The sequence below is a fragment of the Sus scrofa genome, chromosome 6 (genome assembly GCF_000003025.6).
Source record: "Sus scrofa isolate TJ Tabasco breed Duroc chromosome 6, Sscrofa11.1, whole genome shotgun sequence".
Classification (NCBI taxonomy): Eukaryota; Metazoa; Chordata; class Mammalia; order Artiodactyla; family Suidae; genus Sus; species Sus scrofa.
The window spans coordinates 60751489-60778802 of record NC_010448.4 but is presented as its reverse complement, the minus strand read 5'-3'; the positions used below and the strand labels follow the sequence as shown (position 1 = coordinate 60778802).

Sequence of the window (27314 nt, the reverse complement as noted above, 5' to 3'; positions counted from 1 at the left end):
GTCAGCCTCGCCTTCCACAAGACTCTGTAAGGACCAGGGCTTAAACAACGCTAAGAAGAGTTCCTGTCATGGCTCAGCAGAAACGACTCTGACTAATATCCATGAGGAGGCAGGTTCAATCCCTGGCCTGGCTCAGTGGGTTAAGGATCTAGCATTGCCATGAGCTGTGGTGTAGGTCACAGATACAGCAAGGATCCTGTGCCGCTGTGGCTGTGGTGGAGGCTGGCAGCTGTAGCTCTAATTCTACCTCTAGCCTGGGAACCTCCATGTGCCAGGGGTGTGGCCCTAAAAAAGCAAAAATGGAGTTTCTGCTGCACAGTGGGATGGGTGGCATGTCTGCAGCACTAGGACACAGGTTCACGCCTCAGCCCATCACCCTGGGTCAAGGCTCTGTCATTGCTGCAGCTGCAGCGTAGGTCACACCTGTGGCTCAGATTTGATCCCTGGCCCAGGAACTGCATGTGCAGTGGGGTGGCCAAAAACCAAAACCAAAACCAAAAAGCAATAATGCCTATTAAACTTTTACTGATTGTAGCCAGTGCAGATAGGCTCTCACTCAGTATTCCAGGAGGATGAAATATTTTTGGTTTTAAAATACTATCACTTTAACTCTAGGCAACAAACATCTCTGGACACATGTTGGGTCCTAAGAGTCCAGAGGCCAATAAAATAAGAGTTTCAGCCCATGTCCACGGTCAAGCTAGAAGTGCCCATAGGAAGGCATTTTGCATGGTCAGAATCCTCCCGAGAAAGGGAGCCAATAGAATGTATATAGTGGAGTTCCTGTGGTGGTTCAGCTGGGTGAGAACCCAACAGAGTGTCCGAGAGGATGTGGGTTTGATCCCTGGCCTGGCTCAGTGGGTTAAGCATCCGGTGTTGCTGCAAGCTGCAGTGTAGGTCGCTGATGCAGCTCAGATCTGGTGTTGCTCTGGCTGTGGTGGAGGCTGGCAGCTACAGTTCTGATTTGACTTTCTAGCCCTGTAAGTTCCATATGCTGCAGGTACAGCTCTAAAAAAAAAAAAAATTATATGTACAGCATAGTGTAGTCTATTAGGTTTGCAATAGCACTATGTCCAAAGAAAGTACATATCTTGATTTTAAAAATACTTTAGTGCTGAAAAAAATTGCTGAGCCTTCAGTGAGGCATAATCCTTTTGCAATAGTAAGATCAAAGGTTACTGATCACAGGGAGTTCCCCGGTTGGCACAGTGGGTTAAGGATCTAGTGCTGCCACTGCTGTGGCACAGGTTTGATCCCCGGCTGGGAACTTCTGCATGCTGTGGGCATGGCCAAAAAAAAAGATGACTGATCACAGATCACCATAACAAATATAGTAACAACAATGAAAAAGTTTGAAATATGGTTAGAATTACCAAAATGTGACACAGAGACACAAAGGGAGCACATGCTCTTGGGAAAACGGGTGCCGACAGACTGGCTCAGTGCAGGGTTGCCATGGACCTGGCATTTGTGAAAAATGCAGTATGTGCCAGCACAAGAAAGCTAGGGGTGTCTGTACTGAGTGCAGGGAGCAGAAAAGAATTCACTGAGGGGGAGCATCAGAGCCAGGCTCACCAGGCCGTGCGGTGGGGGCTGGTCTTCTCAGATAAAGCGACGTCACCATACTCAAAGGAACAGTCACACGTTGCGGCATTCCTGGAGGTTTGTTTGGGTTTTTTTTTTTCCTTCTTTTTTTTCTTTTTAGGGCTGCACCCGTGGCATATGGAAATTCCTAGTCCAGGGGTTGAGTCAGAGCTGCAGCTGCCAGCCTGCAACACCGCCACAGCAATGCCAGATCCTTAACCCACTAAGCGAGGCCAGGAATTGAACACGCATCCTCACGGATACTATGTCAGGTCCTTAACATACTGAGCCACAGTGGGATCTCCTGGAAATGAGTGAGAAGGGAAGGGCTGGGAGATACTCATCAAGGACAGGGATCCAATTGGCGCCTAGGGCCACGTTCAGGGCTTGAATCCTCTTCTGTAGCTGGGGTGGTGGGGGGACCCCAGGCTGCTGAGTCAGGCACAGACATGATGGCCTTGGCATCGTCTTGGTGGCAGGATGGGCCGTGGAGAGGAGGCAGGTGAATGAGCAGGAGAGCCAGCCCATCTCTAGGCACCTGCAGACCCTCTGTCTTGGGAAGAATGGCCTGACTTCTTCACAGTCACCCCACCACACAGCACCAGGGTCGCAGTCCCAAACCCTCTCGTGCTCAACATCTGCAGGCCAGAAAGTAAAAGGTGATGCTGTTTCTGAACGAGGGTTCAAAACTAGGTCAGCTGGAGCAAGGTACGCACTCATGACTCACCTCACCTGGCTCGGCCACGATGGGGGGCCATCCTGGCCATCGGGCCCCTGCACAGCTGGACCTGCAGCTCTTCCCTTGGCAGCCAGCTGTGGCAGGGGCAGTTCCTCCCTCTCCTCTCCTGCCTCCTTCCTCTTCTGCTTTTTAAATGGTGGTGAACTATCCCTAACAGTAAATTTCCCAGTCTAGCCATTTTTAGGTGTAAAAATTCAGTGGCAGTCATTGCATTCACATACCGCGTGACCAAGTGGGGTTTATCCCAGGAATGAAAGGTTGTCATAACATCTGAAAATCCAGCAACAGCATTCACTGCATTGAAATAAAAAAAAAAGAGAAAGATGGAGTTCTTGTTGTGGCTCAGAGGTTAACGAATCTGACTAGGAACCATGAGGTTGCAGGTTCGATCACGTGAGCAGCCCTAGAAAATGCAAAAAAGACAAAAAAAATGCAACATCCACTCCTGATTTTAAAAAAACCCAGGAATTCCCTTGTGGCACAGAGGGTTAAGGATCCAGCATTGTCACTGTAGCAGCTTGAGTCACTGCTGTGGCTTGGGTTTGATCCCTGGCCCAGAAACTTCTGCATACTGTGAGTGTGGCCAAAAAACCCCACAAAAAAACAAAACAAAAACAATAAAAGCAAAATTAAAACCAAAATCTCTGGAGTTCTCATTAAGGCTCAGAGGGTTAAGGACCTGACGTAATCTCCATGGGGATGTGGGTTCGATCCCTGGCCTTGCTCAGTGGGTTAAGGATCTGGCGTGGCTGTGGCTGTGGTGTAGGCCAGCAGCTGTAGGTCTGACTTGACCTCTAGTCTGGGAACCTCCATATGCCGCAGGTGCGGGTGTAGAAAGGAGAACAACAACAAAAATCCTCTCAGCAAACTAGGAAAGAAAGGAACCTCCTCAACCTAATAAAAAAACATTTTCAAAACAAGCTAATATGGATTCTTTCCCCCTAAAATCAGGAACAGAGCAAAGATATCTGGTCTCACTTCCTCTACTTAATTCTCTATCAGAGGCTCCAGCCAGTGCAGTAAGGCCAGGAAAAATAAATAAATTACATTAGGCGGAAAGACCAAGTAAAACTGTCTTTATTTGAAGAAGACATGACTGGAGTTCCTGTCTCTCTCAGCAGAAACAAATCTGACTAGGAACCATGAGGATGCAGGTTCGATCCCTGGCCTCACTCAGTGGCTTAAGGATCCAGTGTTGCTGTGAGCTGTGGTGCAGGTCACAGAGGCAGCTTGGATCTGGCGTTGCTGTGGCTGTTGCGTAGGCTGGCAGCTGCAGCTCCGATTCCACCCCTTGCCTGGGAACCTCCATATGCCTCAGGTGTGGCCCTAAAAAGACAGAAAAAAAAGGGGGGGGGCAAAAAATAAATGACTGTCCTTTGTAGAACAACATATGGAATATGCCAAAAATCCCCTAGAAAAATTGAATCCTTTCTTTTCTTCCTTTCTCTCACTCTCTTTTTTCCTCCCTCCCTCCCTCTCCTGCTGCAATGGAAGTTCCCTGGCTAGGGGGTGAATCCGACCTGCAGCCACTGGCTTGCACCATGGCCACGGCAACTCAGTACCCAAGCTGCATCCGTGACCTATGCTGCATCTTGCAGCAATGCCAGATCCTTAACCCACCAAGTGAGGCCAGGGATGGAACCTGTGTCCTCATGGATACGACTTGGGTCCTTCACCTGCTGAGCCACACCAGGAACTCCCCTTTCCTTCTTTCCTCTGTTTTTTTTTTTTTTTTTTTTTTTTTTTTTTTTTTTTTTTTGTCTTTTCTTGAGCTGCTCTTGCGGCACATGGAGATTCCCAGGCTAGGGGTCTAATCAGAGCTGTAACTGCCAAGCCTACGCCAGAGCCACAGCAAGGCAGGATCCGAGACTCGTCTGCGATCTACGCCACAGCTCATGGCAACGCCAGATCGTTAACCCACTGAGCAAGGGCAGGGATCGAACCCGCAACCTCAAGGTTCCTAGTCTGATGCGTTAACCACTGTGCCACAACGGGAACTCCTCTCCCTCCTTTTTTGTATAATTGATTCACAATGTTGCGTTAGTTTCAGGTGTACAGCACAGGAATTTAGGTATACACATATAAAAACTTATTCTTTTTCAAATTCTTTTCTATTACAGGTTATCACAAGATATTGAATACAGTTCCCTGTGCTATACAGTAGGTCTTTGTTGGTTATCTATTTTATATCTAGTAGTGTATTTATGTCAACCCAAACTCCTAATTCATCCCTCCCCCTCCTTCCCTTTGGTAACCATAAATATGGTTTCTATGTCTGTATGTTTCTGTTTTGTAAATAAGTTCATTTGTATCCTATTTTTTTTTGACTGCACCTGCAGCATATGGAAGTTCCTGTTTCAGAGATGGAATCTGAGCCCCAGCTGTAGCCACACGAGATCTTTAACCCACTGCATCACAGTGGGGACTCCCTTTGTATAATTATCTAAGATTCCACATATAAGTGATATCATATGGTATTTGTCTTTCTCTGGCTGACTTCACTTAGTTTGATAATCTCCTCCATCCACGTTGCTGCAAATGCCATTAGTTATTTTTTTTTTTTTTTGTCTTTTTTGCCATTTCTTGGGCTGCTCCCACGGCATATGGAGGTTCCTAGGGGTCGAATCAGAGCTGTAGCCACAGGCCTACGCCAGAGCCACAGCAACGCAGGATCCAAGCCTCGTCTGCAACCTACACAACAGCTCACGGAAACGCCGGATCCTTAACCCACTGAGCAAGGCCAGGGATCGAACCGCAACCTCATGGTTCCTAGTCTGATTCATTAACCACTGAGCCACAACAGGAACTCCCTCTTTTTTTTTTTTGGCTGAATGTAACACAGGGGTGAGGGGAGCAGTTTTTTTGTTTGTTTGTTTGTCTTTTTGCCTTTTCTAGGTCTGCTCCCTCGGCATGTGGAGGTTCCCAGGCTAAGGGTCGAATTGGAGCTATAGCTGCTGGCCTACGCCACAGCCACAGCAATGTGGGATCTGAGCCACGTCTGCAACCTACACCACAGCTCACGGCAACGCCAGATCCTTAACCCATTGAGCGAGGACAGGGATCAAACCCACAACTTCATGGTTCCTAGTTGGATTCGTTAACCACTGAGCCACGACGGGAACTCCCCGAGAGCAGTCTTTAGTGGACTAATCTACAACCCTCTCCCGGTTCTATGTGGATTCTTAGATGGCATTCTATATATACCACATCTTCTTTATCCCTCATCTGTCAATGGACATTTAGGTTGCCTCCATGTCTTGGCTATTGTAAATAGTGCTACTGTGAACATTGGGGTGTGTCTTTTTGAATTAGAGTTTTCTTCTTTCTGGCACAAAGATGTCCCTTACTGTGCTATAGATTTTTAGGACAGGTCTACACCAGTCGTTCTAGAAATTTTAATAACCTCTCCTGATTTAATATATGTCAACACACTTTGCTAAACCACAAGTTTGATCTACTTGGTTTGGATAAGCACCTCCAAATCCATGTTCACAAGCATTTTCTTGCTTAGGATGAGAAATCTTAAGAATGCTCTGAATGAGTCTTGAGTGTCTTTCATATCTTCCTATTATCTTTCCACAATTCAAACTGTGGACATCTTATAGTTTCTGGCTACCAGACAGACAAGCAGTGGGTCGGGCCAGGAGGGGCTGGGTTCCTCCAGATAAAGACCAGTTAAAACACTGCAGTTGAAATCTCTCCAGATCCTGAATCCTGACAGAGGTGCCTATTCCAATAACAATCTCAGTCTTTTTCATGTAATGTTCTCCATATCACATAAGCTATGCAAAATGGGTATAAATTGAATTATCAGTGTAGCTAAGCAAGCCATGGGGACCACTGTCTAAATCTGGATTATAGCAGGAGTTCCCGTTGTGGTATAGCAGAAACAAATCCGACTAGGAACCATGAAGTTGAGGGTTCGATCCCTGGCCTCCCTCAGTGGGTTAAGGATCTGGCGTTGCTGTGAACTGTTGTGTAGGTCACAGATGTGGTTTGGATTGGGTGTTGCTGTGGCTGTGGTGCAGGCTGGCAGCTGTAGCTCTGATTAGACCCCTAGTCTGGCAACCTCTATATGCTGCAGGTGTGGCCCTCAACAGACAAAGGACGAAATAAATAAATAAATACACATAAATCTGAGTTATAGCAATCACAACCCTAAGGCTTCAAACAGTATATGAGATTCTTTCAGCAGAACTGCATAAAACCCTGAGTCCAAGTCAAGGAGTTATTAAGGCTTCCATTCATTTATTTATTCATTTACTGATAAGTATCTAGCAATGACCTACAACATCTAAGCCACCTTTCTAGACTGGAAAAAATTCTTTTCCTCATGGACATCACATTCTGGCACTGAATAGATGCACAATAAACAAATATGTAGCATTATAAATGAGCAAACTAAGGGTTGGGGAGAAAAGTAAAGCAGGGACGGGGGCAAGACACGTGGCCTGAGAGGATTAAATAGAACCCACAATCTATGGGGGAGCTAAACCCAGGGATCTTGGTCTTCACAAGCACCTTGAGTTTTCCGGCCTTTCCCCTTGATTTGAAGGTACTTATTCAACTTGCCTTTGAAAAAGCCTGTTCATTTTTCGAAGCCGAGCCCAGTAACATTTCTCTGAGAACCTTTCTGGATCTCAAAACCATTCAGTAGTGGATTCCTTCCCTTTAAACGTCATTTATTTTCTTGTAAGGCTCGTCTGCCCTGGAGGTGTACGTGCAATTTGAACTCTGTAAAACCCAACTCCCCGCCCTTTGTGCAGAATTTAAATTAGATGACCACTCATTTGGAAGAGTCTTTTAATGAAGGGAAAGTAAGGCAATGTCATGATACTGAAATCAGGAAGCTGGGGGTGTATGTGCTAATGTGACTTTTTTTTTTTTTTTGTCTTTTGTCTTTTTAGGGCTGGACCTGCGGCATATGGAGGTTCCCAGGCTAGGGGTCTAATCAGAGCTGTAGCCACCAGCCTATGCCAGAGCCACAGCAGCACGGGATCCAATCCGTATCTGGGACCTACACCACAGCTCACGGCAACACCGGATCCTTAACCCACTGATCGAGGTCAGGGATCGAACCCACAAACTCATGGCTCCTAGTCAGATTCATTAACCACTGAGCCATAACAGGAACTCCCTAATTTGACTGTCTTAATGGCACCTGAAGCAATGCCTAAGATGTATCTGAGTAAGAGGAAAGTCTGTGCCAGACCACACAACTCAAGTGTTGGGGCTCACTCATCAAGACCTTGTTTGCTGTCATTGAAGCCTTGTTTACTGTTGAGGCCACGTGGATTTCTTAGAATGTAACCAGCTGTAGGAACTGTTTCCATGGCAAAGATCTTGCTATGGATGAATATAGCTCACTTAGTGGTACAAGGACCTGGAAAAATTGCTTAGTGAATGTGCACAGCCTCCAGCAGTCCAAGCTGGCTCTCTCCCCTGGAGAGAGCCTTGTGAATGGGCCAGAAGACATGGAGAAGATTCTCCTTGGACTCAAGGCAAAAACTTAGAAACCACCAACCCAAGTGACATCTGTTGCTATGTTTGTAGGGTGTGGCGATGTCAAAGGGGAACCTCATTTAAATGTATATATGAATCTCAAAGGCAGTTTAAGATGAAAGTTGTCAAAGGGTTTGGTGTGATTCCCTTTATTTCAGGTTCAAAACCAAGAAAAAAATAGACATCCCATTTAGGTTTACATCCACAGGTGATAAAACAATAGTGAAAAGCTAAAGAACTGGTAACCCGAGGTACTGAGGTATGAGAGAAATAGTGTTTCAAGGACACTCCCTGGATTCTAAAGTGCTGGAATAATCTCCATCTTAGCTTGACTGGTGAGCTTATTATTATTTTTTGCTCTAAACTGGTGCATGCATTTTAAAAAATGCTCTTATATCCGAGTTTAATAGGAATTCAAGAAAAAAAATCCTGTGTGCTCAGTTTAGGAACATCCCCTAACATCTATGAAACCCCTTCCATCCATCTGGTGCTATTCCTTTGTGTCAGTCTCTCTATTCCTGTTCAAAGGCAACAGACACAGTGATGAGATCTTTAAAATATAGCAGCTGTGGGAAGTGTGGAAGAAAATTCAGGAAAGAACACTGGTCAGGTAACTCAAAGCTAAATATGGGACCATATCTGGGGACCATTTTTAGGATGCAAAGCATTAAGTCATAGCTGCTTGTTTTTTCATGATGTGCAATGTCCAAGGCCCTCCCATTTGAGGAGAGTTCCCTGTCGTGTTTGAACTTTGTAGCATATGGTTTCTCTCCCACCAGGACAGAAGCAAAACTCAAGAGAGATCTCTTGGCCTTGTCTTCAGCTGTCAGGATGCCCACACTGGAAACTTGGCTTCAGGGCATTGGGAGTGAGGTGACAGAGACTGAGGGCCAGTTTGTTAGTGATGGCAGCTGTGTGGGACATGTAGGAGCAGAAGACCAGAGCTCTCCATATCGCAGGACAGTGGTTTCTGCTCTCTCTCGCCTTTGTTTTTTTGGCTGTGCCCTCCAGCATGTAGAAGTTAAAAGGCCAGGGATCGAACCCCCATTATTACGCAGTACGTTACTCGAAGCTGATGGGCCGTGTGAAAAAGAGAAAAGAAAAAGGGCATAGGTGTAGTAAAACGTGACAGTAGGCACTGGTCACAAAACTGAAGAGGATGTTCATGGTAGGACTCAAACTGATGATACTACCTTATAAAATGCTTTACCAAGAAGAAGAAAAACAGGTTTATCTCTTCCTTTGTAATCCAATATACATAGATATATATTTTTCTTGTTGTTACCTTTTTTGGTATTTTTATTTGTTTATTTTACTTATTTTGGCCATGCCTGCAGCATGCAGAAGATCCTTGGCCAGGGATCAAAGCTGTATCACAGCAGTGACCTGAGCTGCAGCAATGATGACTTCAGGTCCTTAATCCAATCCACTGAGCCACAAGGGAACTCCTTCATGTTCTGCTCTTAAACACAGTTTGTTTTGCTTCTTCCTGTTTCCAAAAGTGGGTTCACCGCCATCCCTCCCATCCACTCAGTGAGCTCTCAAGACCTTAAGAATGAGCTGCTTTTCTAAGAGAGTCAGAGTCAACCAAGGGTGTTTGTTACCAAGATCTTGACTGATAGTTAAATAATTGGAATTGTAACATTTTCAAGTCCAGTGGGCTGTTGTCAATATTCTCCTGCATGAATTCGCTGATGTCGAGTAAGGTGTGACCTGCACCTGAAGGGTCTCCCACATTTGTGGCAACTGAAGGGCTTTTCCCCAGTATGAATTCTCTTATGCTGGCAGAGTGAGGAGGACGTGTTAAAGGCCTTCCCACACACATGACACCCGAATGGCTTCACACCACTGTGAGTCCTGTCATGCGTAACAAGGGAAGAGTGGCTACTGAAGGTTTTCCCACACACGGGACATGCGTAGGGTCTCTCTCCCGTGTGACTCCTCTGGTGAACAACGAAATGGGATCTACAGGTAAAGGCTCTCCCACACTCCTTACACATGTAGGGCTTCTCACCAGTATGGATTCTCCGGTGCTGAATGAGCTGCACGAGGCGGCAGAAGGCCTTCTCGCACTCCTCACACTGATAGGGTTTCTCTCCTGTGTGAGTTCTGTGATGCTCGATCAGGGAGGAGAGACGGATGAAGGACTTGGTACACCTGCTGCATCCATAGGGCTTGTCCGCGGAATGAATCTTCTGGTGCCTGATAAGCTGAGCACTCTGGGTGAACGCTCTGCCGCAGGCCTTGCATTTGAAGGGCTTCTCTCCTCTGTGGATTCGCTGGTGATCAGCAAGGGTTGAGGGGCGGCTGAAGGCCTTCCCACACTCGCTGCACCCATGGACCTTCACTCCAGTGTGGATGCTCTGATGCTGATGGAGGTTGGTCATCTGGCTGAAGGCCCGTCGGCACTGTCCACATTTGTAGGGCTTCTCACCCGTGTGGACGCGCTGGTGCTGGGTGAGGTGGGCCTTCTGGTTGAAGGCTTTGCTACACTCACCACACTGATAGGGTCTCTCTCCTGTGTGGATCCTCTGATGCTGGACCAGAGTTGAGCGGCGACTGAAGGATTTCCCACACTCAAGGCACTGGCAGCATTTCTCCTCCTTGAGGGTTTTGGGCTGAATGACAGTCCTGGCATGGGAAACTTTTTTATATTTTTTAAACACACTACTTGCTTTTTCCGTCACTATTTCATGTTGGTATGTTTCTTCTTTTATGCTCTTACTTAAAGACGATTCCTTGCTCTCTTGTATTGACTGGCTTCCTGAAAATGAATACATAAGTACATAATATAAATGTGTATATTCCCACTGTTGAGAATCTATCCTTAAAAAAAGGCTCTAGTACTTAAGGATATATGTATGAGGACTCTACTGACAAAAAAAGCTAGGAACAAATAAATATCCATTTATTATTATTTTTAAACTTGAAATGCATTTTATTTTTTTAACTTTAAAATTTTAAAGAGTGAAGTGTGGTTGATTAATAAATATTCACTTAAAGTATCTAAGTTCATCTCTCATAAATGGGATTAGTGCCCTCATAAAAGGGACTCCTCCCACTGCATGAGGGCACAGTGAGATGATGGTCACCTGTGAACCAAGAAGGGGGCCCTCACCAGACACCGAATCTGCCAGTGCCTTGATCTTGCACTTCCCAGACCCCAAAACTATGAGATGTAAAAGTCTGTTGCTTAAGCCACCTGGTCTGAGGTGTTTCTGTTATAGCAGCTTGAACAGACTAAGGCAGACATCCACAGCTCATGTAGCCCAAATTGCCCACACCAGCTAGGTACTGCCCAAACTGCCAGCTCTCAGGTGGGGTGGACTTGGGCAATCTTCCATGAGGTACAAGAGGTGTGCTCAGAACTGGGCTTGCACAGGTCTAGGCAGTACAGGTAAACTGCACACACACATGGCCAGACCTCATGCCATCCACTGCTGACGTGCTGGTCCCTGGCCACACCAGTGGGTATGCAGTAGTCATCCTGTCTGAAATTCTCCAATCTTGGCTCCCGTTTTGCCAAGGGTGTCTAAGAAGGTCTCTTAATTTTTCTTCTTAAACCATATATTCCTTGATGGGGGCTATTTCCTTAGAAAACTCCCATTCTTGGCCAGAATTAAAGATTGAATATGTTTGTCAATGGAATAGCTCTCAGAAATACTTATTCAGGGAGTTCCTGTCGTGGCTCAGTGATTAACACACCCGACTAGAATCCATGAGGATGAGGATTTTATCCCTGGCCTTGCTCAGTGATCCTTGGTCAAGGATCCAGCATTGCTGTGAGCTGTGGTGTAGGTTGTAGACGAGGCTCGGATCCCACGTTGCTGTGGCGTAGGCCAGTAGCTGTAGCTCTGACTGGACTCCTAGCCTGGGAACCTCTATATGCCATGGGTGCGGCCCTAAAAGCAAAAAAAAAAAAAATTCAGTTAATTGTAGGACAGAATGAGAACTTTTTGGATAGGTAAAGAAAATGAGTGTTGTAGCACATTTTTGAGAAAATAGCCTCATGAAATGAAGAAAATGTGAGCTGGTGAGAATCAATCCAGAGAGGAAAGGTTGAAAGCTGATCATAAACTTTTGGAGGCTGGAGGTAATTATTTAAAAAGATGGGAGAGGGAGTTCCCATTGTGGTGCAGTGGTTAACAAATCCGACTAGGAACCATGAGGTTGCAGGTTTGACTCCTGGCCTTGCTCAGTGGGCTAAAGATCTGGTGTTGCCGTGAGCTGTGGTGTAGGTCACAGATGTGGCTCGGATCCCGTGTTGCTGTGGCTCTGGAGTAGGCTGGTGGCTACAGGTCCGATTCAACCCCTAGCCTGGGAACCTCCATATGCCGTGGGAGCGGCCTTAGAAAAGGGAAAAAGACAAAAAAATAAATAAAGTAAAATAAAATAAAAAGATGGGAGAATAGGGTGACCAATGAGGATGAAAGTTGGATCCACTGCGGAGCTCAGAGGGAGGCCCTCTGAAGGGAGAGATCCAAACACCTCGAACCCATGGTCAGAGTTCCCAGCATGGTGCAGTGGAAACGAATCCAACCAGGAACCATGAGGTTGCAGGTTCAATCCCTGGTCTCGCTCAGTGGGTTAAGGATCCAGTGTTGCTGTGAGCCATGGTACAGGTGGCAGATGAGGCTCAGATCTGGTGTGGCTGTGGCTGTGGTGTAGGCCAGCAGCTGTAGAGATTGAATCTGAGCCAAAGCTGTGACCTACACAACAGCTGTGGCAACACCATGACCTTAACCCACTGTGCCGGGCTGGGGATGAACCTGAGACACAGCAGCAACCCAAGCCGCTGCCGCTGGATTCTTTACCCACTGCGCCACACTGGGATCTCCAGGGAGCAGATGGCCTTTTGCATGTACAGCTTTCCTTCTACTTGGTTCCCAAGTCATGTGCCTGTGAAGAGTTTGTCTCCTCGGCCTTCACCCCCCAGGGCTGTGTGTGTTGCTCCAACAGGAAAGCTACATCAAGCTCAGATACGGAATTGCCTGCTTAAAGAGCAAGACATGGCAATTATCCATATCATCATCACTCCAGAGTTCAGCTAACTCCCACAGGAACCAGGATAAAAGTCCTTTTAAGAATGACCAGGAGTTCCCGTTGTGGCGCAGCGGAAATGAATCCGACTAGTAACCATGAGGTGGTGGGTTCAATCCCCAGCCTTGCTCAGTGGGTTAAGGGTCTGGCATTGCTGTGAGCTATGGTGTAGGTCACAGACAAGGCTTGGATCCTGTGTTGCTGTGGCTGTGCTGTAGGTCGGCAGCTATAGGTCCGATTGGACCCCTATCCTGGGAACCTCCGTGGTTTGGGTTTGCCGTGGGTTTGCCCCTAAAAATTAAATAAAAAAGAATGGCCAGGCAGGAACTCCCCTGTAGTTCCTCTGGGTTAAAGATCTGGTGTCACTGCAGTGGCTCAGGTCAGTGCTGTGGTGAGGATTTGATCCCTGGCCCAGGAACTTCAGCATGCCACAGGTGAGGCCAAAACAAAGGCCAAAGTTTAAAGGTTTTTGAAGGATGGGAAAGAGGAAGTTGTCCACTTCTAATGAGCTTTTCATGGGATGTGGAACAAAAAAATAAAGCAAAAGGCCACAGTAGCTCCCTCAGAGATTTCCAACAGAAGGCAACAGCAGAAAACAGCGGCTGAATTCAGGGCTGCACTTACCCACCCAGACCAGGTTCTGGTAAGTCTCCGACATCACGGCAGTGTACAGTTCTCTCTGACTGGGGACCAGGAATGCCCACTCTTCTTGGGAGAAGCTGATGGCCACATCTTGGAATGTCACTGATTGCTGAAATGGCAAACACTTTCTTACTCACAAGGCCCTAGGGAGAAGGGCAAAGTCCTGGCTAAAAAAAAGCACATACTGCATGGGTGTTATGGTGGGTACCAAAGGATCCAGAGGGTTTTTTGGTTTTTGTTTTGCCAAATAAACATAAATATGTATAGACAGTGAAAACCAACTCTTCGGATAAGAAGTAGCCTATCTTCTCATTCAAATTGTTAAAACTGGTTGTGGGCCCTGTTTGAGGAAAGGATCCCAGGAACTTTTTCTGGAAATAAGGATTTGTGCGTGTGTGCATGTGTGTGTGTGCGCGCGCGCGCGCTTTTGGGGCCACACCTGCGGCATATGGAAGTTTCCACGCTAGGGGTCAAATTGGAGCTGCAGCTGCCAGCCTACATCAGAGCCACAGCAATGCCAGATCCAAGTCACATCTGCAACCTATACTGCAAAGGTGCAGCAACGCCTGATCCTTAACCCAGTGATCAAGGCCAGGGATCGAACCTGCATCCTCATGGATACGAGTTGGGTTCTTAGCCTGCTGAGCCACAATGGGAACTCCTCTCACTCCTTCTTATTTATTTATTTATTTATTTATTTGCATTTTAGGGCCACACCCACAGCATATGGAGGTTCCCAGGATAGGGGTCCAATCGGAGCTGTAGCCACCGGCCTATGCCACAGCCACAGCAACACCAGATCCGAGCCACGACTGCAACCTACACCACAGCTCATGGCAGCATCGGATCCTTAACCCACTAAGCAAGGCAAGGGATTGAACCCACAACCTTGTGGCTACTAGTTGGATTTGTTTCCACTGAGCCACAGTGGGAACTCCCCTTACTTCTTAAATTTATCCTTAGATGTGGGATTAAAGCTGGGGGCACTTGATCATCTGGTATTCATGAGGCTCTCCATTTTACCAGATGACTTTATCCTTTTGGGTCTCATTGCAGGAAAGGAAGAAGGAAGGAAGGAAGGAAGGGAGGGAGGGAGGGAGGGAGGAAGGAAGGAAACCATAACTCACCCGTGCGGTGCCATCTAGAGGTCCAGTGGTCATGCTCCCCTTCATGGGGTCTTTCTCTTGAGGAATGACGTCCTGTGAATACAGAGCTGAGGAAAAGGAAGGAACTATCCAAAAAAAAAAAAAAAAAAAAAAAGCCTTAAATCTGTTGTCATTCCCTCTTATCTACTACTCCCCCCCACCAGTAAAACATCAAAACAGAGTGCACTGCAGTGCCCAAACCCAACTCCTTTTTATGAGCACGACTGGTTCCTGCAGTTGTGAGAGTGCCTACTGTGATGTCTGCACACCTGTTCCACAAAATCTTCATTGACAATAATGACAATCATCACAGAAATGACTGTTCTGAGTGCTTTACATGTGTTACCTTCACGCTCCGACAGGGCTGAAGCAGCCATTCCTTTTTGTCTGGAAAAGGGCAGAATCCAGAGAAGTCAGAGCTGGGGAAGGAAAGAGGACAGATAAGAGAGACCAGGCCTACTTTTTCAGCTCCTGGCATCACTAGTGTAGAAATTCCTCCTTCCACAAAAATTCAAATAATGCTTTAAAGACTTATCAGCATAGGTAATAAGCACGAGAAGAGGTGCTTGATGTCACTTTCATCAGTGAAATGGGATTTAATAGGACAAGGAGAACAAATGAAAACAGAAGAATCCAGCAAAGTAGCAAGATGAAGAATTAATCTATACTAGTAATAATTACTGCTATACAAATAAATATCCGATGTAAATGGAAACAATAAAGAAAGGACATAATGGCAGGGGAAAAAACCATTCCCAGGGACAACAAAGAAGATACCATACTTAGAAATAAATTTAACAGAAAATGTACATGGAGTTCCCACTGAGGCTCAGCAGTGAGGAACCCAACCAATACCCATGAGGATGCAGATTCAATTCCTGGCCCTGCTCGGCGGGTTAAGGATCTGGTGTTGCCATGAGCTGAGGTATAGGTCTCAGATGCAGCTCAGATCTGGCATTGCTGTGGCTGTGGTACAGGCCAGCAGCTGCAGCTCCAATCTGACCCCCAGCCTGGGAACTTCCATACGCCACGGGTGCAGCCCTACAAAGGAAAATAAATAAATAAATAAAACACACAGAAGTCAACTTGAGGATGCTCCCGGTGGCTAAACCAGGGACAACCTGGACAAAATAAATAGTTATAACATTAGCTTATAACCCACAGAATAAACTGATTAGCCATGAGCCCATTCTGATATAAAGAACTGAGTAAATTCATTAAGTGGAGAAGAGATAGCTTTTCTTTACAGCACACCAATTAATAGATGTATAAGGAGTAAGAGAAAAGGAAATTCAGTATTAGGTAAGCCTAACAAAAATCACTGTTGCAGGTGAGAAGGCATGATGAATTTAATGGGTGAAAATAAGTTGAGAAAAAGGATACTTGCAGTCTCAGACTACCTCAGGAGACTTACTAGTTACAAAGACTAAAAACAATAACTTTACAGGGAGTTCCTGCTGTAGCTCAGCAGTGATGAACCCCACTAGCATCCATGAGGGTGGGGCCTTGCTCAGTGAGTTAAGGATCCCATGTTGCCATGAGCTGTGGTATAGGCTGCAGACCTGGCTTGGATCTCGCATTGCTGTGGCTGTGGTATAGGCCAGCGGCTACAGCTCCGACTGGACTCCTAGCCTGGGAACCTCCATGTGCCACATGCGTGGCCCTAAAAAGACAAAACAAACAAAAAAGTTTCAAGATCTTCAAAGAAAAAGAATAAAACATCATACATTGGAGGAAACTAAGAAGACATGACAAGTAAATGCAATGTGGTTTGAATCCTGGAACAAAAAAAGTACAGGAGGGGAGTTCCCGTCGTGGCGCAGTGGTTAACGAATCCAACTAGGAACCATGAGGTTGCAGGTTCGATCCCTGCCCTTGCTCAGTGGGTTAACGATCCGGTGTTGCCGTGGGCTGTGGTGTAGGTCGCAGAAGCGGCTTGGATCCCAAGTTGCTGTGGCTCTGGTGTAGGCTGACAGCTACAGCTCCCATTAGACCCCTAGCCTGGGAACCTCCCATATGCCGCGGGAGCGGCCCAAGAAATGGCAAAAAGACAAAAAAAAAAAAAAAAAAAAAAAAAAGTACAGGGGTTGAAGAGTTCGTTAAATTAGAAAAAAGCCAATAGGTGAGTAAGTGATATCTTATTTTTTTTCTTTTTAGGGCCATACTCGCAGCATATGGAAGTTCCCAGGCTAGGGGTCAAATAGGAACTGCATCTGCCGGCCTATGACACAGCCACAACAATGCCAGATCCAAGCTGCATCTGCAACCCAAGCTGCAGCTGGTGGCAATGTCAGATCCTTAAACCACTGAGCGCGGCCAGGGATCAAACCCAAATCCTCACGGATTTTAGTCAGGTTCTTAACCCACTGAGCCACAATGGGAATTCAATCTTTCACCATTTTTTATTTTCATTTATTTATTTATTTTTATTATTATTATTATTTTTACTTTTTAGGGCTGCACTTGTGGCATATGTAGGTTCCCAGGCTAGGGGTCGAATCGGAACTGTAGCTGCTGGCCTTTGCCACAGTCACAGCAATGCCAGGTCTGAGCCGCATCTGCGACCTACACCTCAGCTCACAGCAATGCCGGATCCTTAATCCACTGAGTGAGGCCAGGGACTGAACATGTGTCTTCATGGATGCTAGTCAGATTCATTTCTGCTGAGCCATGACAGGAACTCCTCACCATTTTTTAAAAGCCTGAAGATACGGCAAAAAATAAAGTCGCAATCATCATCACCATCCATGTAACCCACTGATTACCCTACTGGGAAGCGGCGTATTCAGTTTTGCTATTGCCATTTGTTAAAAGTACTTTAGTCTGAATCTGCTACTCTCTTATTTCTACTTGGTTCTATTTCTAGAGCTCATAGGAAAAAAAGCTGCAATTAAATTCCTTTTACCCAGAGACACACTTTCACACTATTCTGCAATTATCTCTTCTCCAGGCAAACATACACAGGTTTTCCGATCTCTTCTCATGAGACGTAGTTTCCAGATACTCCACCATCCTGGGTTCCCCTCAAGGTATGTCCTTTGGTTCATCAAAATCCTTCATAAAACACTGCTGTCAATTTGATTTGCTAAACAAAATTTTCTGAAGGTATAATGAATGGTCAAGAGGAAGAACACTGGACACTTGAGGGGTGAATGGAAATGGGCCTATGTAACCAGAGTCCCCCCAGGAAAGCAAGAACTGCTGGAGAGTTTCTGGGTTGGGAAAAAGAATCCTCAGGTGGATCAAGGAATATATTGAGGAGAGAGAAGGCCTGCATGGTAGGCACTTTTCTCAAGGTCACTGGTTCTCTGCAGTACATTTGAACCAAGGTTATTACCCAACTCAACTGTAGTCCAATTGCCCAATGCAGAGCAAAACCAATCTATTGATACAGAGTTGTGGTGAAGGAAAGAAAGTACATTATTTATTTCAGGGCACCAAGCAAGAAGAATGGGAAGCTAATGCTCAAAAGACCCAAGCTCCCCAGTGACTTTCTGGCAGGAGTGTAAAGGCAACATTAGGGTAAAGGTGGGGGTGAACGATTTCAGCTTGTGGACATTCTTCTGATTGGCCGGTGGTGAGGTACCAGGTGTTATGTGGGGCGTCAACATCAACTTTCTGGTTCTTCTTGTCAGCATGTAGTCACCATCCTTTGCCAAGGTGGGGGTCTTAGTTTCTGCAGAACAACTCAAAGGTATGGGTCAGGTTTTTATGCGTGTCTCTTTTTTTTTTTTTTTTTTTTGTCTTTTTGCCTTTTCTAGGGCCGCTCCCGCGGCATATGGAGGTTCCCAGGCTAGGGGGTCCAATTGGAGCTGTAGCCACCAGCCTACACCAGAGCCATAGCAACTTGGGATCCAAGCCGCGTCTGCGACCTACACCACAGCTCACGGCAACGCTGGATCCTTAACCCACTGAGCAAGGCCAGGGATCGAACCACAACCTCATGGTTCCTGGTCGGATTCGTTAACCACTGAGCCACGATGGGAACTCCTATGCGTGTCTTTTGAGGAGGAACTAAGACTCACGGATTTTATCAGTGAACTACTGTCTAAACTATTACTCCTCTTCTTGCTTGACTGCTTGTCATTTGTTTCTGCATGCCCTCACTTCTGTAATTAGTAACTACTTGTACCTGCTCCTTCGGACTCTGGGAAGGCCTAAGAGACTAGAGCCTTTTTTTTCTACAAACAATAAACTGGGAACACAGCGTGAAGGCCCCGCAGGCAGGGTCAACGTGGGCCAAGGTCTCAGCACCAGGCAAACGAACCTGTTCTAGTAATACCATTTTATATATGAACGAAGTGAAGTTCCGAAAAATTAAATGATTAGCAAAAAGTCACACAGCCTTTTCAGGGCTCAGAAGAGTTGTCAGGCAACACCCAGAGATGCGAAGCAAATCCCATAGCCATACGGACAAACGACTATTCAGAACAGGCCGCCAGACACACGGATTCTGGCAGCCCGGGCACACAGGTCTCCAGCGACCACTCCCAGCTGGCACTCTCGGAAGGCCCCCTCCCCCTCCACCGACCGGGAAGTCTTACCAGGTAACCCCAAACGCTTCCGTCTCTCCAGAAATCGGCGGCGACGTACTCTATGCGCCTGCGCAGCCCGCCCTCTTCGGCTCCAGTGGACGCGAAGCCACGCCCCCCAGGGACGGAGTGCGCATGCGTGTCTGTCACTCGCGACGCCTTCCGCCCCCCAGAGACGTATCGCGCTGAGGCCGCGCCTCCACGGACACCAGTACGCAAGCGCGTCCTATTCTCCAAGACCCTCCCCTCCGGAGACCCAAGGCGGGGGAGAGGAGGCCACGCCCTTCCGAATAAAGGCTCCCAGGCTCTGGGACAAACCCAGACACGCCCAGTCCTGGACCCGCCCTTCGCTCCCGAAGTCTCAGCCCCTGGGCGAGGCCGGGATCCCACAGCTTTCTGGTCTCCGGGACAACAGTGGTGACGCTGCACATGCGCGCACGGAGGCTTCGCCACTCCCAAGAACCCCCGCGGCGTTGCGCGACGGGCGTGTCCAATCCGGCGGCACCAGCGGACCGTGGGGCGCGCCCCGGGCGCTCCCCCAGTTCTGGGGCCGGTTTCCCCGCGGCGGGGCGGCCTGAGGTTCGGCTCGCGTGGGGGCGGGGCGGCCACGGCTCGAAACCGCTCCTGCGAGGGGCGGCTCGGGAGCTCGGCCCGGCGTCCACAGGTCTGTGGGTTGGGAGGCCGCCCGAGTGGGCGAATGCGAAGTAGCCCAGGCGTGTTGAGTGTGTTGGTGTTTATGACGGAGGCTCTGTGTGTGCGACTGTGTGCGTGCGCGTGCACGGCAGCTATTATTAAACTCACCGTTATTTGTGCGTGTATTAATTTCGCCCTGAATAGGCAGCGGAGGCACTGAAACAGCCCCGTTACGTACTTGGGAACCGTTACTCAACACTGAACAGTTATGTTTTGATAGCTCTTTCTTGGAGTTTGTTCCCAGGCACGGTCGACAATAGATGGCAAGGGGGTTGAGATCCTGGTCTCCTTCAACTTGCTTCCTCCTCAGCTCCCTATTCCCGGTGTTGTGAGAGAGGGAAAGGCCATGTCCCAGGACGTGCAGTCCTTAGGTCTGAGGGCCAAGTGAGGGTCCTTGGCTCTGCGTGGGAAAGAATTCAAGAGGAAGCCATAGGAAAGCAAAAGTGAGTTTATTTAGAGAAAAACACACTCCAGGCAGAATTGACCTTCTCAGAAAGTGAGAGCCCTCCCCGGATATGGGTTTGTTTTTCATGGGCTGAGTAATTATTTCATAGGCTGAGGAGAGGGAGGAGTATTCTAGTGATTTCCAAAAAGTTGGGGATAGAGTTCCCATCGTGGCTCAGCGGAAACGAATCTCACTAGCATCCATGAGGACGCAGGTTTGATCCCTGGCCTCACTCAGTGGGTTAAGGATCCAGCCTTGCCGTGAGCTGTGGTGTAGGTTGCAGTAGCTACAGCTCAGATTCAATCCCTAGCCTGGGAACCTCCATATGCCCTGGGTGCGCCCCTAAAAAGACCGGAAAAAAAGGGGGGATATCCTAGGAAATGAGCCACTGCCCACTTTTTGGCCTTTTATGCTCTCTGCTGTAGAACTGTCAGGGTCTAAAGGGGAATGAATTTTTGTGTTATAATGAAGGTATATTGAGCTAACAATGACCAGACTATTCTTGATTTCACCCGGTTCCAGCTGTTTTTTTTTTTTTTTTTTTTTATCAAATCCTAACAGCTGCTCCCCTTCTTTATTTATCTAGATTGTGTCCTGCTGCTTTCCCTCCTGTCGCACCAGGACTCTGTGCTTCCTCTGAGAGGGCTCTGCCAAAGTGGGCCTAACAGGTGAGTTTGTTTTACCTCTGTTAACTGCACATCATATTCCTTAAGTCCTGGAAACATGTAGTCTCTTCTGGTAGAAAACAAAATTCAACGACTAAGTTTTAACTGATGTTATGCAACAGTTTGTGAATTGGGCTGCATCTCATCTGACAGCTGGAGGGGCACTCCGGGGAGCGGTTTATTGGAAGGCTTTTATGGAAACAAGGGTGAGCTAAGGAAATCATTATCTAGAAAGAGAGAGAGAGGAAGAAATATTGATTGATTGATTGACTGGTTGTTTGTTTGGGGCCAGGTTCTTTTGGTGGGGAAGGAAAGGCACATGTTTTATGCAGATTGCTTCTTCTGGTTGGGGGGTGGGTAGAGAGGACCCATGTGACAAATTACCTCAGTGGTGATGCCCAGAACATTTCAAACTTGTCGATTTAAGATTATGTTTTTGGGGAAAGATCAAAACTAGTTAGGTTTACTCTTAACGCTTTAGCCGAAGTGATGCCATTTTGGCCCTGTGGTGTTTCTCTTTAACACTCCTCGTGAAACTGCTTGGGCAGTAGACGCCGACACGGGCGACGTCCTGGTCCTTTAATTCCAGCAAAAGGCGGGACTCTAGGTGTCCCCTTTCCACTTGTCTCTCTTTCTCTACTTTAAGTGTTCATTTTTCATTCAGTGAATTATTCCGAATCTCTACTCTGACCAATCATCTCAACACTCTTGGGGTCAAAAATAAGTTTCCTGAAGATTGTCGGTTTCTTGAAGAAGAAATGAATTCTCAGCCATCTTTGACCTTCGCAGCCTCGGGGTTGAGAACAAATAAGATAGAAAATGGTTTTGCTTTCTTTCTTTCTTTCTTTTTTTTTTCCTGGCCACGCCTGTGGCATGTGGAAGTTCCTGAGCCAGGGATCCATCTCACACCATAGCACCTACCCAGTGCAGGATCCTTAACCTGCTGTAGCACAAGAGAATCCCGATAGAAAATGATTTTGGTTCTTTTGGTCCTGGGAATGGCACAGGCTTCCTTTGGAAAATTTGGGAAACAAGAATGTAATTGGGGTCTTGAGTATGGAAGTCCGGGTTATGAGGATCAGGACGTTGACTAGGGCGCTAGTACAAGATGAACTGGAATCCAGTTTGAGGTTTGATAGCTTATGCACGAGGCAGGTTGCACTTGTGGAAATACCTTATCAGGTTTGTATAAATGAGGAACAAGACAGTACGACCAACAAGGAAGATACGTGAACTGTCTGTTTCCCGGAGGAGGGCTCTGTGGAAGGTGGTTTCATGGGCTCTGAACTTCTGTGCAGTACAGCAGATTTGATGCTTTCTTTTCCCTCTGAATATTGATAGCAAGGCATTTTTTTGTGTGTGTGTGTCTTTTTGCCATTTCTTGAGCCGTTCCTGCGGCATATGGAGGTTCCCAGGCTAGGGGTTGAATCGGAGCTGTAGCCACAGCAACGCAGGATCCGAGCCACATCTGCGACCTACACTACAGCTCACCGCAACGCCAGAACCTTAACCCACTGAGCAAGGCCAGGGCCCAAACCTGCAACCTCATGGTTCCTAGTCGGATTCGTTAACCACTGAGCCATGATGGAAACTCCAAGGCATTTTTATTTTGAAAAACATTTTTTTTTCTTCTCAAAGAGGAAATTCTTAGTTTCTTTCCTTTAGGAAAAGAAGTATTTTCTCTATATGTGTTATTATGATGACTCCTATTATTTGAAAAGTCGCTAAATTGTGCTTAAAGAGAAAACTATAAAATATTTTAACAGCCATATATATATAGTTGTTGAAACGTACACAATCTATACAGATTTTTTTTTATCATTTTATTCTTTTTCTTTCTGTATTTTATTTTGACCACCTGAAATATTTATGCGTAGGGCTGTTTTTAACCATTACACCTTTTCCCATGCTTCTCTTACTCCCTTGATTTTTTTTTTTTTTTTTTTTTTTTTTTTTTACCCGCACCGAGGGCATATGGAAGTTCTTGGGCCACGGATCATATCTGAGCCTAAGCGGCAGCAATGCTGGATCCTTAACCCACTTACACAGGGCCATGCGCCTCCACAGACGGATCATTAATCCACTGCACTACAGGGGGAACTCTCTCTTGACATTTTCGTATGTTATAATTATAAGTGCAATACAACTTGCAGTTAATAAAGCACAGATATTAACTATGCAGTTTCGCTTTTGATTACAGCCCTATGGTAGCCACTAAAATCAAGATAGATTTCCATCACTCCCGAAAGTTCCCTCATGCCTGTTTTCCTGTCCTCACCCTCAGAGCAAACCACTTTCTTGATTTTATGACAGTAGATTTGTTTTACCTCCCTTTTCCCCTTTCTTTGAAACTCACAAATGTGGAATCAGGTAGTATGTATATTCATGTGGCATCATTCGTGCAGCATGCTTTTTGAGATTCCTTGATGATGCCTATATTAGTTTATTTTTTACTGAGTAGTATTCCATTGTATTAGTACACTACAGTCTGTTTATTTGGAATGTTTCTGGTTGTTTTGGCTGTTCTGAATAAAATTATGAAGATTTTTATACCTGTCTTTTTTGTGATACTTTAGAAGATGTAGTAGTCATGGAAAAGATACTGGGATCCGAGGAGTATCAAAAAAATTGGTTCATTAAAATAATGTGGTTTATCTAATCTCTGGTGACAGGACTCAGGCTAATGAGAGGTCTTAGTGTCTAGAAGAGGGCTACCAGGGCAACGTGGAGGTACTGGTGATGCGCTGTTAATTTTTTTCTCTTTAAAACAAATTTTATGGCTGCACCCTTGGCATATGGAAGTTTGCGGAACAGGGATTGAATCTGAGTCACAGCTGCAAACTACGCTGCAGCTATGGCAACGCCTGATCCTTTAACCCCCTGTGCTGGGCTGGGGATTGGACCTGCACCCCCACAGCAACCTGAGCTGCTGCAGTCAGATTCTCAATCCACTGCACCATGACAGGAACTCCAGTGCTTTGTTTGTTTCTTTCTTTTTTTTTTTTTTTTTTTGCCTTTTTAGGGCCGCACCCGAGGCATATGGAGGTTCCCAGGATAGGGATCTAATTGGAGCTACAGCTGCCAGCCTTCACCACCGCTCACAGCAATGCCGGATCCTTAACCCACGGAGCAAGGCCAGGGATCAAATCTTTGTCCTCATGGATTTCCTCTGAATTATGACGGGAACTCCTGTTTCTTGAGCAGGGTTCTCCTTCTGTGAGTAGATTGCTTTGTGAAAATTCATGTACACTTAATAATGTTTTGTGACCCTTTTGGTGTGCATTTACACTGTAACAAATTTATAAAAATAGGGCACTCATTCATACTGAAGATTTCTTAAACCTTTTTCATTTTTTTCCTACTGGGATGATTTTAAATTGTCATTTAAAAAAAATGCTGTATGGTTATTGTTGAGGGTTTGACTGATTGTTGAGGGTACATAACAAGAGAATAAGTGTCGTCTTTAATTATATAACCTGGAACCACTTTTCTTATTTTGATGTAAAATATGAAAATATTTGATTTGTTTTTATCTTCTTTAATAGTGTCTCTTTACTGTATGTGTAAATTTGTCAACTGTCATTCTTTACCTACATACATAGATTTTTTTGGGGGGGGGTCTTTTTTTGGCATTTTCTTGGGCCACTCCCATGGCATATGGAGGTTCCCAGGCTAGGGGTGGAATCGGAGCTGTAGCCGCCGGCCTGTGCCAGAGCCACAGCAATGTGGGATCTGAGCTGCATCTGCGACATACACCACAGCTCACAGCAACACTGGATCCTTAACCCACTGAGCAAGGCCAGGGATCGAACCCACAACCTCATGGTTCCTCACCGGATTCGTTAACCACTGCGCCACAACGGGAACTCCTAGATACATAGATTTTTGATGGCCGAGTATTATTAAAAATAATTTAATGGTTGCAGACTAAATTTACTCAAACCATTGATTTATCTACTTAAAAATGAGCTTTCTGGTTTTCACAGTGGACCCTCGTGAAGCTGTTAAAAATAAATAGCGTTTGGTGGCAAGTGAAAGCGTTAATAGATTTGTGCTACCCTGGGGGTGCCTTGATGTTCATCGAGTTAACACGGCGGAAGAAAGCAGTTTGTGTGTTGACGTTAACCTTTGTCACCGTGGCACAGAGCTCGTTGTGTTCCATAAGATAAACTTTCACTGATCTCCCGTGCTGTTGATGCAAACAGGTGGTGCAGACACGATATATCTGGAAAGGACAGACACAGCACAGGGCAGTCCTGGTGGCTGAATCATTGTGAATTGTAGTTGTGGGAGGAGGTCCTTAACGTCTCAGGATATTGGGAAGGGAAACTCTCCATGAGCTAGGCATCCTCAGTCCCTCCCTTGACTCATTCCAGCTGAAGGTGAACCTTGCCTGCTTGCACCTGTTGCAGGCCCCGAGGGTGGATGAAACGAAGTAATAACACATCTGCCGCAGTTTTCAGAGGCAGGTTATCGCTACATGGGGTCGTGGGTGTGTCTTCTAATTCTACTGGGCATCTTTGGTGAGGCTCTGAACATCCATGAAATATGAAAATTGGACTGACCAGCTTCCCTTATCCTGTCTCCCAAATACTTTTGTAAACTTTTTTGCTCGTTTTATCAGGGCTCTATCCTGATTATGTGTGGCCCTGTCAAAACACTCGAGCAACCACAGAATGGCCACTTCTTTCTGCTTATTTTCACAGGCCTTTCTGTTTTTAATTCCAATATAATTTCACTGTTGAAGCATGGGAAGCTGCCCTGGATAACAAACAGTAAGGGAAGAGGTAAGAATCCTACTGCCAGGTGGGATAAGGGAACAAAGTCGGGGTGCTGTGCCTGTCATAGGCCAGCTGGTCCTAGAGGCCACAGCACCATGAGCTATGAACGATGCTCCCTTCAGATGTTTCAGACGTGCAGAAATTGAGGCTTCGCCAAGTTGAGTTCCTGTCGGGACAGTGATCATCCGCTGTGATCACTCGGCACTTATGTTGACTTTGTAACTGCGCGCCAGCTCAGAGACTGCAGGTGCGTCTCTCCTCCTTATCTACGGGAAGGTTCTGTTAAATCCCTGATCCTCATTCTCATCAGCACATCCTTCTTTTTGCAATTGATCTTAGGCAAGGCTCTGTGTGTTGTTACAAAGCCCTATTCTTTGATACGGCTGTTTGTTTCTTGCAAAATGACCCATCTCTCTGATTGAGTGAATAGATGGATTCCTCGATCATTTAGCCAGTAACTTTTTTTTTTTAACTAGTGACATGTTACAGGCCCCCCAGATCACCCCTCCTAATGATCTACGGGGCACAGTCACAGGATTTGGCACATAGTTGTGTTTATGGCTGTGAGACGAGCCCCCAAGAGCACCCTCATTTCCGATACCAGTTGCATAGTCGAGTCCTCAAGATCATGCTCAGGTTTGATACTTTACTGGAAGGACTCATAGAATTTACTAGAAACGTCCATAGTCTTGGTTACCGTTCCTTACAATGAAAGGATACATATTAAAATCAGCCAAGGGGAGTTCCTGTTGCGGCTCAGGGGTACCGAATCCAACTAGTATCCATGAGGTTGCAGGTTCGATCCCTGGCCCTGCTCAGTGGGTTAAGGATCTGGTGCTGCCACGAGCTGAGGTGTAGGTCACAGATAGGACCCAGATCTGGTGTTGGTGTGGCTGTTCCTGTGCCCGGCAGCTGTAGTTCCAATTCGACCTCTAGCCTGGGAACCTCCATATGCCACAGGTGTGACCCTTTAAAAAAAAAAAATCAGCCAAGGGAAGAGCCCCAGGGGGCAGAGTCCAAGAAGGTTTGTCTTCTCACAGGGCAGTCACAGATGGTGTAGACTCCTCCCAGCAACAGTGTGTGACCCTGTGCTCCTGAGCCTAGTTGTCCCTTGTTTACTGGGGCTCAGTCACATAGTCATGGGGGGTCACTCCTCCGTCCCTACCACCCAGGAGGTCACACTGGCACCGAGATAACACATCCCCACCGTGAGTCACCTCGTTTGACTCTCTGGCGTGGGCCATGTTCTCCTCAGTAAACAAAGATAATTTTATCAGTCAGGACATCCCAAAGTGTTAGAGATGGCCTCCCGGGAGCCAAGGGCAAAGGCTAGAGCTCTTTCTGGGAAACATTAAATTCTTTTACTACGCTACAGCTAAGATGTATTTTGGCAAAAGGATATAAAGTGAAATGAGCAGAGGGAAAAGGCTCACGGGGCAGAGTCAGGAGGAAACTGGTGGGATCTGCCGAGAGTCCTCTCCCAGTGGAGTGACAGAGGATGTGCTTAATTCTTCAAGCCAAGATTTGTGATGTGTCTGAGATGTTC

The 27314-nt window shown here is 46.5% G+C and overlaps 2 protein-coding genes across 3 annotated transcripts in view; one reads left to right on the top strand and one right to left on the bottom strand.

The window, feature by feature from the left end:
* Window positions 7939–19390, bottom strand: LOC100623035 (zinc finger protein OZF). The gene is made up of 4 exons (XM_013998844.2): window positions 19197–19390; window positions 14635–14738; window positions 13490–13616; window positions 7939–10589 (listed from the first exon to the last, which is right to left on the bottom strand). The coding sequence occupies exons 2-4, from the start codon at window positions 14677–14679 to the stop codon at window positions 9493–9495; spliced, it is 1269 nt and encodes a 422-aa protein (XP_013854298.1). The 5' UTR covers window positions 14680–14738; window positions 19197–19390; the 3' UTR covers window positions 7939–9492.
* Window positions 19480–27314, top strand: part of LOC110261070 — a 29267-nt gene continuing 21432 nt past the window's right edge. The window contains exons 1-4 of one of the 2 annotated variants that reach the window (XM_021095124.1): window positions 19480–19848; window positions 20909–20990; window positions 25694–25774; window positions 25891–26573. In XM_021095124.1, coding sequence (XP_020950783.1) covers window positions 19614–19848; window positions 20909–20990; window positions 25694–25709 — 333 coding nt within the window. In that variant the 5' untranslated portion in view covers window positions 19480–19613 and the 3' untranslated portion in view covers window positions 25710–25774; window positions 25891–26573. Of the gene's footprint in view, window positions 19849–20908; window positions 20991–25693; window positions 25775–25890; window positions 26574–27314 lie in introns of those variants that run through there. The other variant, XM_021095123.1, reaches the window with a different exon arrangement.

Bases quoted from the DNA above. Each gene is read 5' to 3' on its own strand.
- LOC100623035 (XM_013998844.2), bottom strand. From the start codon at position 14,679: ATGAAGGGGAGCATGACCACTGGACCTCTAGATGGCACCGCACGG. The intron at 13,617-14,634 runs GTGAGTTATGGT...TTGCCATTTCAG, and splicing joins CTCTAGATGGCACCGCACGG to CAATCAGTGACATTCCAAGA. The intron at 10,590-13,489 runs GTAAGTGCAGCC...ATTCATTTTCAG, and splicing joins CCAGAACCTGGTCTGGGTGG to GAAGCCAGTCAATACAAGAG.